Source organism: Melitaea cinxia, chromosome 1 (assembly GCF_905220565.1).
Source record: "Melitaea cinxia chromosome 1, ilMelCinx1.1, whole genome shotgun sequence".
NCBI classification, from domain to species: domain Eukaryota; kingdom Metazoa; phylum Arthropoda; class Insecta; order Lepidoptera; family Nymphalidae; genus Melitaea; species Melitaea cinxia.
In genome coordinates this window covers 10,149,858-10,167,234 of record NC_059394.1, presented here as the reverse complement: position 1 = coordinate 10,167,234, position 17,377 = coordinate 10,149,858, and the positions used below count along the sequence as shown (strand labels likewise).

The 17,377-nt window shown below is 36.8% G+C and overlaps 2 protein-coding genes and 1 long non-coding RNA gene across 3 annotated transcripts; 2 read left to right on the top strand and 1 right to left on the bottom strand.

The window, feature by feature from the left end:
• The first annotated feature begins 533 nt into the window (after positions 1 to 533).
• LOC123656599 lies at positions 534 to 5,521 on the top strand. Its single transcript, XR_006743564.1, has 2 exons — positions 534 to 660; positions 4,854 to 5,521. It is a non-coding gene; the product is annotated as an uncharacterized LOC123656599 (long non-coding RNA).
• Positions 4,119 to 9,814, bottom strand: LOC123656591 (protein mono-ADP-ribosyltransferase PARP16). The gene is made up of 7 exons (XM_045592263.1): positions 9,687 to 9,814; positions 9,474 to 9,618; positions 9,239 to 9,394; positions 5,099 to 5,308; positions 4,839 to 5,019; positions 4,417 to 4,590; positions 4,119 to 4,336 (listed from the first exon to the last, which is right to left on the bottom strand). The coding sequence occupies exons 1-7, from the start codon at positions 9,812 to 9,814 to the stop codon at positions 4,173 to 4,175; spliced, it is 1,158 nt and encodes a 385-aa protein (XP_045448219.1). The 3' UTR covers positions 4,119 to 4,172.
• Positions 9,815 to 11,691: 1,877 nt separating this feature from the next.
• On the top strand, positions 11,692 to 13,349 carry LOC123656580 (splicing factor 3B subunit 6). Its single transcript, XM_045592253.1, has 3 exons — positions 11,692 to 11,956; positions 12,043 to 12,161; positions 13,102 to 13,349. The coding sequence occupies exons 1-3, from the start codon at positions 11,927 to 11,929 to the stop codon at positions 13,331 to 13,333; spliced, it is 381 nt and encodes a 126-aa protein (XP_045448209.1). The 5' UTR covers positions 11,692 to 11,926; the 3' UTR covers positions 13,334 to 13,349.
• Positions 13,350 to 17,377: the final 4,028 nt, after the last annotated feature.

Genomic DNA, 17,377 nt, shown 5'->3' with positions numbered 1-17,377 from the left:
ACAAGTTATGTTTGTTAAATATATTATGTATGTAATTTCTAATAATGAAAGACGATAATTTCTCTGATACTTACAGAGAATCTTAGTCTGCCTATTGGTGGTGCGGCGTATGGTATTCCATAAAACACTTCAATAGGTTTAAGTGAATTTTCAGTAAATAATTTTATCTAAAATCAAATTAAAATCAATCAGTTTTGTTTTTTTTTTTTTTTTTTTGCTATATTATTCCATTGAATTTTTTATTGAAATAATAACTCTCACCCCGACAACACGGCCTTGAGGCAAATTTACAACAGGATCTTGACCAATAACAACAGACGAAAGTAATAAAAAACACCAAATATAAAACAATTCCATAATGTTTTGGCTAATGAAATATCAAACTAAATTTTTAAAATAATTCGACAGAATGATTGCATGTCATAACAACGCGGTAATATTCAAAGCATGCGAAAGTTGGAACTGATGACTGTCCATTGTGTGAAGTTGGACATTACAATAAAAATAGATATGACAATGAATGCGTTAGTCCATGACGGAAGCAATGTAAAAGTCCACATTGTTCTAAAATAACAGACATCCTTTTGTAATTAGATTATGATAATTTATGTGGATTGGAAAGGAAGTAGGTACCTAGATAGTGGATAACTGGATACCTATGTATGTACCACAAACTCTTTAAATGCTTTTACGATTTTCCTGCGTATTGTAGTAATTTTTAAAGTACCTAATTAATGTTTTAAATGTTTACGCATGGGTAATATTGTTTTATAAAAATAGTCTTTATTTACGTATAAAATAGGTTTTTGTTTTGTCAATAGAGCACGGTCTTCTTCGGGCTTAGAACACTAATCCAGGTCTAGTTTATGAGTCGAATTAAATATAAAAGAAATAGACTCTCATTATTAAATCCTAGCCTAGAGAAACACAAATATTATTTTTCATCATCATCATTTTCGCCTATCGCAGTCCACTGCTGGATATAGGCCTCCACAAGTTCGCGCCAAAAATGGCGTGAACTCATGTGTTTTGCCCTTAGTCCAGTGGCGTAGCGTAGTGGGGGTGGCGAAGGCGGCCCGCCCCGGGCGACACTTTTTAGGGGGCGGCAAAATTTAACAATTCTTAAATAATAAAAATATTTTGTAAATATTGGAACCATGTTATATTATTTTTATCGTAACTAGAAATTCGGAACGATTGAAAGGTGCAAGGAATTTTTAATTACTTATTTTGTGGCGAATCCCGTGAATTGTGGATAATCCGTTTTCTTTGAACAATATTTTGTAGCGACTGGCAATGGTTGCGTCTTTACTTGTGTGCATTCACCGCTTGTGACTAAGTACCTGGGTAACCGAGCTTAGCTCGGTATTTTTATTAAATCGTGTTTTTTGAAAATCATATTTAAATACGAATTACATATTGATAAAATATGAATAATATTTTTCCATTACACCGACATAATAATTAAAAATATAAATTGTTTATTCATATTTAAATAAAAAATTATGAGTGCAATTTGAAAAAAAAGGAAAAATAATCGATTGGAGACAAGGGATTTAAACCGTGGTCTTCTCGATTGATCCCGACCGGCCGATTTCCCACCTGGGCTATGAAAACTATGTTGACAATTGCGAAAATTACCTTCGAATTCTAACGATATTGTAGCCATTTTTTCATTGCCTAAAAACAGGGTGAACAGCGTTGCAAAAGCTACCGATTTATCGGTAGATCTACCGATTTTGGCCCTTGTCTACCGATATACCGATTTAGCAGTGCTATCTACCGAATTTTTGAATTTTCAACTAATGTAAAATAATTTTCTAAAAAAAAGGTAAAATAATATTCTTAATACGGTAACACTAAAAGAAAACGGTAACACAAAATCAATGCACGGGGACCACCCGAAATTCTTCCCACCACGTCGAATATGACCGTCAAATCCGCAGTGTGTTAAAACAAATTGTACTAACACGTCATATAATAGAGTTCTGCTCGCATATATCAAATGTTAATATTACATGCTCAGATAATTAAGGAAAACCTATTATTAGGTTACTATAAGATTGTAGAGTGAGTGTGTGAGTGAGAGGAGTGATATGTTTAGTAAATAAGGCTGTTGGTTTTGTAAAGAAAATAAATAAATAAAATAAATAAATTACTTCTTTTTGTCTCCATTGTATGGACTACTTCTATAATTAATGTTTCTTAGTGATAAAACGTATTACTTTTCAGTACTTTCTTTTTCTGTAATGTAAAATAATTATAATTATAAATGGAACAAAAATTTGTTGTTTTAGGTAGATTATAAGAGACATTGCAACTAATAACACCTTATGTATTAACTATATTCATGCAAATAAAGAATGATTTAATTTAACGAAACAAATTTAAATAAATGAACGCATTATTGACTTAAAATACTTTTGTTTTACTCCGAGTAAAAATCTACCGATTTCTACCGATTTTTCGGAGCCAAATATACCGATTTTTTATTTTACACTTTTGCAACACTGAGGGTGAACGACATTTTCTAAAATGAATCTTAGTTAAATCGATATATCGCCCCCGAAATTCTCTGCATTTAGTATGCATTTTATGAAATGAATTATTTCATGAAAATCTATATATATTTATACCGGGTGATTTTGAAAGCGTTTTGGAAACGAAAATTTTGAATTATTTATCAATAACAGAAGCTATATATAACGTTAATTTAATAAATTAAGTAATTTTTTTTTTTCCATCAAAGTCGATATTCATATCGTTTACAGACAAAAAGTGAGAACCAGTAGTAGCGCTACACGGTAGGTTCATTCTAAAAATAGAAATACTATACGTTTTAATATCGAGTCACAAAATCGTTTTAGCCAATAAAAACAAAGCTACCGAGTTGCGCCGGAGTCGACCAATGACGGCATTGCTCACCTGTAATCGTCGGCGTCCCGCGTCCCTGGCTTTCAGTCGGTCAGTAATACCATAGCGGTACATGCGTAAACAAGGTCAAGGACATTTAAATTATTATTCGCCGGAGTTTGAAGATGTTCTTAAGTACTTCGAGCGCGATCCCCGGCGGAGGACAAAGATGGCAGCAAGAGAATTCGATGTTAGCCAAAACTTCGTATGGAAGATATTACGTACACAAGGATTACACGCGTATCATTTTCTTAAGGCTCACGTAATAAACAACGCACCGGCAAGAATCGCCTTAACGACAACATGCTCTGGACGGACGAGTCACTGTTTACTCGAGTGGGACTATACAATGTGCACAATGAGCATTACTGGGCTCTAATTAACCCCCACTTGATACGAGAAAACCATCACCAGGTTCGTTTCAGTGTGAACGTGTAGGCCGGTATTATTAACGACCAATTAATAGGGCCTATTTTTATTGAAGGTCATCTAACCGGCAACTCGTACTTAGAGATGTTAAGGAGAGTAATATCTGAGTTAGTAGACGATGTGCCGTTAGCTTACTCGAGAGGTATGTACTACCAAGACGACGCCGACGGCTGTCCCGCTCATTACGCGAGTGTAGTGCGTGCGTACCTGGACAATGAGTTTATTGATAGGTCGAGGAGGGCCTGTGTCTTGGCCACCTGGAAGTCCGGACTTAACGCCCCTAGATTTTTTCTTGTGGTCGAAAATAAAAAGTTATACACGTCAATATGAATGCTGTGATGATTTACGCATTGCGATAGTGGACGCTTTTGTAAAGTGAAAAGTGATAAAGACACATTAAGAAAATTAAAAGAATTGTATTTTACGTGTAAGTTTGTGTATTGAACGCAGCGGACTCCATTTTGAGCAGTTGCTTCGATACAGAGAAGTGTAAATAAACTGTTAATACGTATGTAAGTTAATTATTCTGTAGATAGCTCCGGTTTTTTAAATACGCCAGAAATTTATACCTACAGTAACACCACCACCACAGAAATTGATTTGTTGTTAGGACATTCTGAGAAAGAGTACGCTGTTTTCTTACACAAAGGTTAACTTTGTTGGGATCACATGATTTCTTAAATTATTTAAGACGAAAAAGAAATTAAAAAAAAAAACATTTTTAAACGTCATAATTACCACGGTTATTTTAATTAGCGCAAACGAAAGAACGCAAAACCTTTTTAAGACATTTATTTTTACATTACGGTCACATTTAAATTTCCAAAACATCACATTTTAGCGTTACTGATAGCCAAGTCTAATTTTTTCAACAAAATTTTGTAATAATATTGCATGGGTTGATTGTTTGCAAAACCAATAGTCGCTAGCATTAGCCCATATCCAAGAAGAATAGAAAACAACTTATGCCGATTGAACCACTGTCGTAGACCCACTGTAAAAAAAAATCATTTTAAAATACATTTCCAAGGTATATAATTATGTTAGTATAAACATTACAACCCAATGTCTTACCATCTCTACTAGAACTCGTTGTAGAAAATCTCATCGAGGTTGGTTGTTTCGCGTATACCAATAAGTATCGCACTTTTATTAAGTCACAGTTTGTAACAACATAATGCACAAGCCGAGTACCCGGATTTTGATCGACACTAGTTTTATTTTTGTCACCTTCATATGCGGTATCACCTAATCAAAAATAGACAGTAAGTACCTACCTATAGATTGTACCTATTACAAACTTCAATCTGGAAACGAAATCGGATAAATCTAGAATATTTTAAACAGATATACAGATTGTTCAACTCTTAACTGCATTAATTCAAATAGGTTCAGAGGGTGTAATAGATCACTTCCTGCGTGAAAAAAATAATCCTAGTCCTAGTACATTTTAAAAATTGACTTTGTTTATATGTACATAACGCAAATAATATAACCTTCGCTTGTTACAGGTTTCTGATAATTGATTCCTTCAGGTGCATCGATAACTTCACACATTGCTATACATGACAGATGACCGCCGATACAACTTGCCCCCCAGCCGAAACCTCCGTGACTATACGGCAGACACAAACTCAATTCCGACGATAAATAAACACCACTTCCCATTAATGTCGTCTATAAGAAATAAACGTTAAAATTTCAATTTTATATTTAGTTTGTTCATATATAAAATAAAATTTTCGTTAAAACAAACCTTATTAATATGTTGTTGAAGGCCAAAGTTTATTATTGAGAAAAAATTTTCTAAGCGATTTCCGTGATAAGCATAAAACACTTTGTGATCTTTCGATAACTCCTTCCATCTCAACTCGCCATTCGAATTATTTGAACTCACAACTTGAAAGATGTATTGTGGCTTTGGCGCAGGTAACAATGAATGTACATTAATTAATATTGCTTCATGCTGTTGAGTCGTAAAAAGCATTTTGTATAATGTAAGTAAATGTTTGTATAACAAAAGTATATATTATTACGATACCTATACGAAATTAAAAAGACCGCTCTTTGTTTACTTGTATACTTTTATGTGCATCTCGGCCTACTCTGTACTTCTAGAAAGTAACTCATATTGTATGAAAAATCCGAACAATTTCCTATTAAAGTGTATAAAGCTGAATAGTGGCATTATAGCTATCAAGGGTCAACCCGAAGCAGTATCCCAGAATCAACACGAAACAAAGTAATTTATTTGCAACGATAATATCCAACGCTGCGGCGCCCGGTACGCGGTCACCACTCGAGAACCCTTCCGCCCCATCGGTCATCGGTTCGTCGAGCTATGTTTCCTGCCCATTGCCACTTCAGCTGTGCGATCCTTCGAGCAATGTCGGTTACCTTGGTTTTCCTACGGATCTCCTCATTTCTGACTTTGTCACGTAGGGAAATACCGAGCATTGCCCTCTCCATCGCCCGCTGAGTGACTTTAAGCCTTCTTATGAGGCCCATATTTAGCGACCACGTCTCGGATCCATATGTCATCACTCGCAACACACACTGGGTGAAGACTTTCGTCTTCAGACACTGGGGATATTGGACGCGAAGATTCTCCGTATTTTCCCGAACGCTACCCATCCGAGTTGGATTCGACGAGAGATCTCGTTCTCGAAGTTGGACTTACCTAGCTGTATTGACTGTCCGAGGTATACATAATGGTCAACAACTTCGAGAACAGTGTTCCCAATGCGAACTGGAGCGGGTGCGACATGGACGTTCGACATAATTTTTATCGTGTCCATGTTCAGTTTAAGACCCACTCTTTGGGAAGTACTGTTGAGGTGCTCAAGCATTGTGTCAGATCTTCCAAGGTCTCAGCCATAAGGACTACGTCATCGGCAAACCGGAGGTGGGTAAGGTACTCGCCAGTGATTTTGATGCCGAATCTTTTCCTGTCCAGAAGCTTGAAAGCTTCCTCGAACGCGGTGGTAAACAGCTTCGGGATATAACATCCCCTTGCCTCACGCCTCGCTGAAGTAGTATTGGCTTCGAGCTCTGGTCCTGTAATCGGACCGACATTGTGGCGTTAGAGTGTAAGTACCTTAGCACCTCGACGTACCTGCCGTTCACTTGGCACCTCTGGAGAGCCTGCAGTACAGCCCATGTCTCGATCGAATCAAAGGCCTTTTCATAGTCCACAAACGCTAAGCATAATGGCAAGTTATATTCCTCGGTCTTCTGTATAACTTGCCGCAGCGTATATATGTGGTCTATGGTGCTAAAGCCTTTACGGAACCCGGCTTGTTCAGGAGGCTGGAAGTCGTCAAACCTGCGTGCGAGACGGTTCGTAATGACTCTCGAAAACAGCTTGTAGACATGGCTTAGAAGCGAGAAGGGCCTATAGTTTTTCAGCAGGGCATTATCACCCTTTTTGAAGAACAGCCCCACCTCGCTTCTATTCCATACCGCTGGCGTTTTGCCCTCGAGGATAACAGAATTGAAAAGCCTTTGGAGGACCTTGAGTACTGGCTTACCACCCGCTCTCATAAGCACAGTTGTGATTCCGTCATCACCCGGCGCCTTGTTGTTCTTAAGTTGTTTGAGAGCACTACTAATCTCGTACTGGCTGACATCTGGGATTTCTTAGGTTTCGTGTCTTCTTAGTTTTGCTCTGGGTTCGTTTGCCTTGATGTTGGCGGGTTTCTGTGTGATGTATAACGGCCCGTAGAAGCTCTCGATGTCCCCCAGGATTTCAGGCTTTGACGAGATGACGCTGCCATCGTCAGCTCTCAGCTGCGCCAATTGACTTTGTCCAATAGATAGATCTGGTGCGAACACTTTCGAGCCTTTGTTCCGCTCTATGGCTTCTTCAATACGTTCAGTATTAAAACGACGAAGGTCATTTGTCAAGGACTTGAAGATCTGTCTATTCAACTGCCAGTAACGGGTAGCATCCACCGAGGATTACAGGCATACATAGTTTCCACCAGCCCGTCGTTGAGCTCGTCCACATCTACGCAATCGGCCAGGCTTTCGGAGCGATTTTGGAGTTCGAGTTCAAAGCTATCGGGGTTTTGAATCTGAGCAGGTACAGGTCGGAGCGCAGACCCTATCAGCCGACCCCTCTCAAGCTTGACATCGACATTCAATGTGCCTCGGACAAGTCGGTGATTGCTTCCTGTTTTCACAGCATTGATCACTGAGACATAATTAAATATGTGCTTGTTTGTCAACATGATAAAATCTATCTCGTTCCTGACGGTACCGTCGGGACTCAACCAGGTCCATTTGCGCCGTTCCGGCTTCCTGAAGAAGGAGTTCATCATAAAGAGTCCCTCCTTCTCCATGAAGTCAGCCAGCAGCTGGCCCCGGGAGCTACGTTGCCCGTATCCAAATTGCCCCACTCTCAGCTCATCACCACATCGTCTGCCCAGCTTCGCGTTAAAGTCTCCCATCACAACAGTGTAATGGCATTTAGAGCTATGTATGGCTGTAGAGATTTCCTCATACAAAGCTTCCACTTCGTCATCTGGATGTGTCGAGGTCGGTGCGTAAGCCTGTATGACCTTCAGCGAATACCTCTTGGATATTCTGAGTATAAGGTACGCCACCCTGCTGGACACGCTCCTGACGACGTCGATGCTGTTGACAAAAGACTTGTGGATGAGGAACCCGACACCACCTTGGGACTGTTGGTCGCCCTCCCGGTAGTACAGCAGGTTGCCGGAATTGAGGGTTATCGAGTCCTCTCCCTCTCTTCGGACTTCAGATAGCTCTATAATATCCCAGTTTAGATTAGTATCTGCTGAGAGCTTCCTCCAGCTCAATTGCCAGGGCCAACTGTCGTCGTTGGGTGTGGTGGCCTGGCTTCTGCCGGAGATTATGGCCCCCTGCCCCGCTGTTACCGTGGCCGCCACCGTAGCCAGGACTAGCGGGGCCGCCGGGGACTGGGGGACAATGTTTAGTCGTGTCTGTCATTAGGGGGATTTGGCTTAATCACCACGCTTGCCAGGCGGGTTGGCGATCGCAGTTGTGACCATGAATTTAGAAGGTGCTGCTACCCACCTTCTAGTGGTTTTTCCTCTATCGCTTCTTACGATACCCACGGAATGAGATGGGGTGGCACTATTCTACGCCGGTTGCCACACGGCGTACCGGGCGCCGCAGCGTTGGCAGGCCCCCAACGAGGTGGACCGAGGTCAGGGTCGCAGGAAGCTCCTGGATGCGTGCTGTGCAGAACCGATCATCGTGGAAAGCGCTAGCTTATAGGTATTAGCTTATGCCCAGCAGTGGGCGTCCGTGAGCTTATGATGATAATATCCAAGCTATTCAATACTTATCGTTTAGTAAGTAGGTAAATAACTTTTGTAACTCTGGTGATAATAATTTTTTTAAAAAATCTCAAGAAGTCTTCATAACGCTGCATAAGATTTAAAAAAGAAAATTCTTTAAAAAACTGTAAAACGCTGAAAAAGTCAAACATGCTCTGAAATTTCAGACAACTCTTCAATAAAGACCAATAAAAAAAAAATTTTTTCAAAAAGAATATTTCGACCAGTGCATACACAATATTTTAATGTATTTTATACGTTAAGTTATTATCATGATGACACGTCGTCTGAAACCCTCGCCCGGGCTTACTTCAACTATAAATACTTATATTACTTACTTATAGTCTACATGAACACAGCGTTCTAATTTATTACGATTTAATTTGTCTAGGGGTCACAATTTCTAGGCGAATTAGCGAATAGACTGTAGTTTTTTATATTGTTATTTAAACGAATATTACATCTCTTGATATGAATAAACGTTTAATATAGTCCATAAGTATCTTTATAAATTTACTTGAAATTAAATTATATAGGCTATGTATATTATGAAGATTTTACAAACGTACTGCTTCTGGTGGAACAGTTCTTAAACTAGGCTCTTTTAACCTCACAAGTACGTAGAATAATAAATCGAGAATATCACTTATATTGGTCAGGTTATCAAGATTATCCAACTGTTGTAAAACCAAATCTAGAGCTGGCACTTCCGAAATAACGCTTAGCTGAAATGATTAATTATAATTTGATATATTTTGTATTTGTATAAACCTTAAATGTACCTATGTGGTTTAAAACAAATACCAGTTCGTCCATGTCTTTGATTCCATTTTTAATGAAAACTGGTGGAAATGGTCTTAGGCAACTCTCATAGCGGAAACTAAAGGCAGCAGCTACAAATAAACTCCACTTGACGTCAGCTGCTTTAAAATCCTTTTCGAGGACTAGTCTATAATATTTATGTATTTAATTGTTGATTACGCTATCAAATAAAAAATGATTTTAAAATGGTGTAACCTTAAATGCACCGCCTTTTTCTCTAGTGTATCTAATTTAGCTTGATTATTGTCTGATATAGTATCCGAATTTGCAGCCATGTTACAATTTGTACCTGTTTCTGATAATGCTTCCATTTCGTCATCCATATTTTATTTGTTAATGTAAAAAAAAATATTACGTTATTATCATAATTTAGATTTGATAAAAGGGCAGTCTGGATTATAAGATTTAAAAAATTAACGTTTAACGTTGACAAAAAAATTAAAAACGAAAAAAACAATGTGACCAGGAAGAGATACTATTTTACATAAAAAAAAGAGCCGATAGGTCTTTTGATTTGTCTTTTATGAAGTGAGTGTCGATTTTGTTACATATTTTAAAACTTTAAAAACTTATAAGTAAATAAACTAAATAAATATTGGGGTTTTACTCATTTCTAACGTTCAACACGGACGAAACCACACAATCGATTTACTGGCATCGGACTGGTGCAATTTGGTTTCATTTTTTTTTTTTCTTAATACTAAAGCAAGGCTTATTAAAAATACAAAATAGCTACGAATATTATAATAGTTACCTATATTCATTATTTTTCTAAAGAAATACAGCTTAACGTGTTCTCCGAGGCACGGTGGGGAGACCCACAAGGACGGCACAAACATCCAGACCACGGCAAACACCTCTATGATCAATACAATGTTCATGTTCGTCATGTGCGGGGATTGAACCCGCAACCGCCAGCGCAACAGCCACAAACCAGTGCTGTGACCGTTGCGCGAACGCGTCGTCCGTTTAAATTTAAAAAAATAAGTTAAATTACCATTTTAACCTAGACAAACTAAATAAATATAATATAATCTTAAATGTTTTAGTGTGTATAAAGAAAAGCAGTACCTGGGTGACCGAGCTTAGCTGGGTATTTTTAGTAAGTCGTGTTTCTTGGAAATTATTATTTATAAAATATGAATAATATTTTTTTACCGACAATGATAAGAAATATAAATAAATATAAAAATTCAAAAAAAAAATAATTATAAAAAATGTTGTTAAAATTTGAATAATATTTTTCAATTTTACATACATTATTAAATAAAAAATAACGAGTGCAATTATAAAAAAAAGAAAAAATGATTATCGACCGAGAATTTGACCTATGGTCTTTTCGGTCGCGACCGGGCGATTTCCCACCTGAGCTATTACAACTTTACTGACAGTTGCGAAATTTACCTTCGTATCTAACGATATTTTTTCATTGTCTAAAAACTGGGATAAAACGACATTTCCTAAAAATAAATCCTAGCTAGATTTATTTATCTACTCCGAAATTACCTGCATGCTAAATTTCCGAGCCGAGAGAGCCGTTTCCGAGATTCAGATTATATATATACACACACACATATATATATATATATATATATATATATATATATATATATATATATATATATATATATATATGCCAAGCCGTGGTTGTTTCGGTCATATTTTCAATTATCTGTGGTCTTATTATAAATCTGTAACTTAAGAAATCATAGATAAGATGTAGATAAGTCGTTTATCGTTTTGTTCATGAAATTATCGTGTAGATTCTAGTTTTTGACTAGCTTTGTTGCATAATGCATAGCACCACAGAACCTACGCCACCAGCAGGAAATTCCTGCTGTGCCCTACCAGCTACTTGAGCAGTTTTTTAACACTTTGAGCAATTCAAAATATTGTATACATCAAAAGATATAGGAGTTTGAAAATATTGATAAATGAATATTTATCAACAACTTTATTGATTTTTAATTAAATAATTTAAGGTGAGCAATTTAAAAGGACAACGTAGTTGAATTGAGCAATTGAAAATCTGTCGATTAGTATTTTTTTATTACAAATATCATTATTTTGCAAGCTGGGGTGGGTAGGTCACCACAGATAGGTTTCTTTGTCTTAGACCACAGAGTACATTGTAACAGTAGGGAACATAGCACATATCAAGTATTCTACTCTATGGATCAAGCACAGATGCATAGTTTGTTGCCATTTAAGTGTATAAATATAATCTATGGTTTGTTGCATAGCTTCAGCTTGTCAACTTGTTAATTGTTATCATCCGCACGTTTTATTTACCTTAAAAAGTTAGTGGTAAATTTAGTGTTATTAAAATTATTAATTTTTACATCTAATATTCATAAGATACTGAAATCGACACAGAAACAGGACAACGAAACATTAAGACATACGTACGAAAAATACTATTATTTTAAAGCAACATGGCATTAGCTCTCCAAAGACGGGCAAACGTAAATATATTTCTTCAGTTTTAATATTTAGTGTATTCCTTATTTAAAAAAAAAACAGATGTATTATACAATTTTTTCACTTTCAGGTAAGACTTCCACCGGAGGTTAATAGGATATTGTATATAAGAAATTTGCCGTATAAAATTTCTGCAGAGGAAATGTATGACATTTTTGGAAAATACGGAGCCATACGGCAAATAAGAGTGTAAGTATATTCAAAATACTACAATTTATAATAACAAATACGTATATGAAAAGAAACATTTCTAAAGTGAATGTAAGGAAGTAAATGAATTTCCTTATTCTAATCTAGAGTAGCATATTATGGATAAATTTAGGCTCATATTATATTTAAAGTGTACTGAATATAAACAATATAATAATTTATATAAACAATATAATAATTTCCTCACATTTAACAGCCCCAGTAGAATAAAAATCCTTTATCGGGGTTCAACATAAGAACAGTATTTAACAATGTCAACTGTGTGTGTGTGGTATATCGCAGAAAAATTATGTGGTGTCATGGGACACCAAGCAGGAACGAAGTTCCTTCGGATAGTATAGAAGCAACACAATTTGAAAAAAAATGTTGAATTTTATAATATATTTTCGTGTTCTTGATTTTTTTTTTTTAAATTTTGTTGATTGGTTTTTAATTAAGTACATAAAAGTTTTAACTGAGGTAGGGCACAGCAGGAATACGGTAATTGCTTACCATCGGGTGAGCCGTACGCTTGTTTGCCGACCTAGTGATAAAGTATTTAGGAAATTTAGTATTTTAGAAAATAACAAATACCGTAAAATAAAATAAAACAAACAAAATAATAATAATAATAATTCAAACTATTAAGTAAAATAAAAAAACATGTCTTTATTTATTTTTGTCGACAGTATAGAATTACATAAATAATTTAAAAAAAAGTTTACTAGTAATATTTTATATTTACAAACGTCATATTATACAGTAGTGTGGCTGATATTACGTCACTTCGTTATATGTTTTTCTTACGGTTTTAGTATCACATTTTTTTCTATTCGGTCGGCCAGCCAAATGTCAAGCCTGCCGTAAGGAACTTCGTTCCAAAAATTGATAATTAGTATTTGTTGTTTGTGATAAAATAATTGAATATTTTACTCTGCAGAGGTAACACACCAGAAACAAGAGGAACTGCATTTGTTGTATATGAAGACATATTTGATGCTAAAAATGCATGTGATCACTTATCAGGATTCAACGTCTGCAATAGATATTTAGTTGTATTATATTATAGATCAAATAAAGCATTTAAGGGAATGGATGTTGAGAAGAAGCAAGAAGAACTAGATACATTAAAGAAAAAATATGGCATTTCAACTGATGAACTTCATAAATAAATAGTAATTAAAATAATGAAATCTTTTATTAATTAATAATTTTATAAAGTTTTAAACACGTATTTTTTTTTTAATAATTTAAAGTCTTAAACTGTATGAGCACAAAAGTATCATTACCAGTAATAATAATAGTTCGAGAGTTCTAACTGGATTTGTAGTGAAAGTAAGATTCTGATTTTTTTAGAATATAGCATACCCTATTTTTTTCTATGTCTTGTGGTATTATCTATAATGTTTATATGAGCCCCGATGCAAAATAGTTCGTCTAGTATGGAAAGTATTGCAAAGCGTGTAATATAGAAAGTAATTATTAAATACTAGCTGACCCGGCAAACTTCGTATCGCCTAACAGTCGATTCTTTAATTTTATTAATTTTTTTTTAGAATTTTTCTCTCCGTAAGAACCATCCTCGTACTTCAAGGAATATTTTAAAAAAAGAATTAGCGAAATCGGTCCAACCGTTCTCGAGTTTTGCGCTTAGCAACATTCAGCGACTCATTTTTATATTATAGATTAGTAAAATAATTAAGAACGTTTATTAAAAAGTAAACCACAATTAGAGGAACATTTCAAAGTTTATTTTAACATAAACTTTTTAAAAAATATTCTAAAAAACAACGCAAAAGTATTCGTCTACCCTTGTCACTCACGTAAAATAGTTCGTCTACCACATAGTGGTGTCGCCTTTGCTCTCAATGACAGCTTTAATGCTAAGAGGAATGGTTGCAACCAACGCTGCACACTCCTCAGGCGTAATTGACTCCCAGACAACCAAGAGTTTAACCTTTAAGTCGCTCTTCGATCTTGATGGATTTTTAGGGAGAACTTTTTTCATTTTCCACCATAGGGTTTCGATCAGCGACAAGTCCGGGCTGTTAGATGGCCATTCGATTGTAGGGATGCTTTTCGCCGGTAGGCACGTCTGTTGTCCTTGCTTCTCTTCTCATTATCTTGATGCTTGAGTGACGGAATAGAAGGCAGTAAATTCTCTTCCAAAAGGTTTTGATACCTTGCAGAATTGATAGAACCATCCACAAACTGCATACCACCAACGCCTTGTGCAGACATGCAACCCCATATCATAAGAGACGCCGGAAACTTCACTTTGCGTTTCAGACAATCAGTATGAAATGCCTCATTTTTGTTCCGAATCACTTTTTTCTTTCCATCGCCGACTGTCACTTCAAATTTGAACTCGTCACATCAAATGATACTACGCCACTGATCGGAAGTCCAATTTAAATGATCACGAGCAAACTTCAACCTCTTTTTCTTTCAACAGTGGTTTTTCCTTAGCGGTGTAAAATCCGTAACCCATTATTTTTAGGACTCTTGCAAGTATCAACTGAGACGTCTTTGTGAATCATGTCCTTCCATTTCACCGTGAGTTCTCCAGCTCGAGCACGACGCTTATTTTTGATAAATTTCTTCAGGATTCTGTTTTCTGCTGCACTTGTTATCAGTGGCGTAGCGTAGTTGTCGGCCGCCCGGGGCGGAAGAAAATTTTGCCGCCCCCTTATTTAGGTATTTCAATTTAAAGTATACTAAAACTTACTGAACTGAGTGACTACGACATATAGAATTTAGCCACCCCCTTTCATCCCGCGGGTGTCGTAAGAGGCGACTAAGGGATAGAACAGTTTCAATAATAATAATAATGATAAAGCTTTATTTAATTCCATACAAAATTCATCAATCCTTATCTCAATTTGCCCAAATAAAAAAATAACAATAGTTTATTAAACATTATACATATTGGCATAGCTATTCGACGGGGAAATGCTGCCAGCATTCTTGGCACAATTCCACGCGGACATGATTTATACCAAAAATATCTGTAAACATTTAGTTCTTAAGTTGTGAGTTGTAAATTTGCCCAAATCAAAATTTCAATCAATTAAATAACAATACAAAATAATTAATAGTACTTATTAGATTTTATTAGATTAGTGATCATTATTTAGACATACTATTTCATGTAAAATAAATAAATTAATCTAATATATAAAATTCTCGTGTCGCGGTGTTTGTAGTTAAACTCCTTCGAAACGGCTAGACCGATTCTCATGAAATTTTGTGTGCATATTGGGTAGGTCTGAGAATCGAACAACATCTTTTTTCATCCCCCTATAGTCCATCCCTATTTATTTATTTATTTTATTTTTAGATAAATTATTTATTTTTTATTTTTTTATAATACAACATTAAAAAATACATACAACCCTAAATTTTCAACCTTCTACGATGAACCCCTATATTTTATTTGTTAATTATAAACTTTAATTTTTTTGGCAAGATTTTTATTTTTATTTTGTCATGACTTAGAATAAAAAAAATTATATTACTCTTAATTTTCAACCTTTCTACGATCAAGCCCTATTTTTCCATCGCAATTTTTATTGTTTTTAATAATTTCCTTTAATTGTGATTTTTTTCTCAATTCAATTTGATCTCCTGCCTTCGCTGGTCGATAACTATCAATCGATCATTTATCCCCGCTAGATGTCTACATTACGATGTCACCTCTCATCCAGCAAACATCACGGAGTAGGGATGAGAATAAAGCCGGTCTCCAGTCTTACTCACTATACTGTTTTCGGCCATTTTTTTTTTTTGGTTTTATTTGTGTATCGATCGTAGTAGTGACTGTTATACGTATTATTTTAATTTTTCTGTGCACTAAATAAAGCATACCTTCATTGTCTACAACGCTTTCGTTTATATGTAAATCCCCGCACACTTATATTATAGTAGATAGTTTATTGGCAAAACAACGTTTGCCGGGTCAGCTAGTTAATAATATGAAATAGCAAAGTTCCAATACCACCGTGTAACTAGTGAAGCCGAGCGATGGCGATATAGCCATCCTACAGCTAGCTTTTTAAATACACAACCGAAGACGAGCAGCAGCGTCTTCGGTGCGACAAAGCTAGCCCTGCGGTTACCAACCCGCCTGCCCAGCGTAGTGACTATGGGCAAAAACCCCTATGAGTTCGCGGTAGAATTTTAGGCCCTCAGTTCTCGGCAGCCTCACTATTCCCGGCTACAGCAGCGCCGCGCTAACGGTGGGGCGGAGGGTGCTGAGGATCACCGAGATACGGGAGGCTGCCACTCAAAACTACTTCCACAACGTTGTTAGTGACTAACAACGTTGTGGAAGTCAGCAATGTGTCGACCCGGGTAGCGTACCTTGTACTTAAACTCACTGACAGGTACTCCCTAGAAGTGATACAGCTCTATGCGCCGACCTCAGCACGATCTGACAATGAAGTCGAAGCCTTGTATGACGATATTACTAGGGCCATGCATGGGACTACTTCGGCCTTCTACAACGTTGTTATAAGAGACTTCAACGCTAAAGTGGGAATACAAGACCGCGACGAATCGAGGATCGGACCACACGGGTAGGGGCGCAGGAATCGCAGGAGGCAGATGCTCGTCAACTACTACGAGTCAGAGGGGCTCTTCTTGATGAATTCAATTTTTTGAGAAGAAGCCCCAAAGGCGGTGTACATGGCAATGCCCCAACACTATGACGAGGAACGAGATAGATTCATCATAGCGGATAAAAGGCATATATTCAGAGATGTCTCCTTGGTTAATTGGTTTAACACTGGCAGTAACCACCGGCTATTGCGGAGCACTTTAAATATATACCTCCAAAAAGAGCGGGCCCGCTTAGTGAAATCTACTCTCCGACGTACGCTGCCCCAATTACTATGTGGCTCCGAGCAGTTTCAATGGGAACTCCAAAACCGATTCGATTCGCTGGAAACTACTGACAACGTGGAAGAGATGACCAACAACGTGGTGAAGACGGTGTGTACACTAGGTCGTAGGCACTTTCCGCCGACGAAGTCAACAAAGCAGTCCAACTCTCTTCCGAAGCCTTAGATCTAATGTGGCGGAGGCGCGAGCTGCTCACTGCTCAAGCAGCTTCGCCAGAACAGAGGGCTCTTTCCAAGAAGATACGAAAACTTGTACGCCGAGACCTCCACTGCTCAAATACGAGAGAGATTGCTACTCTGATTGAGCAGAATAGG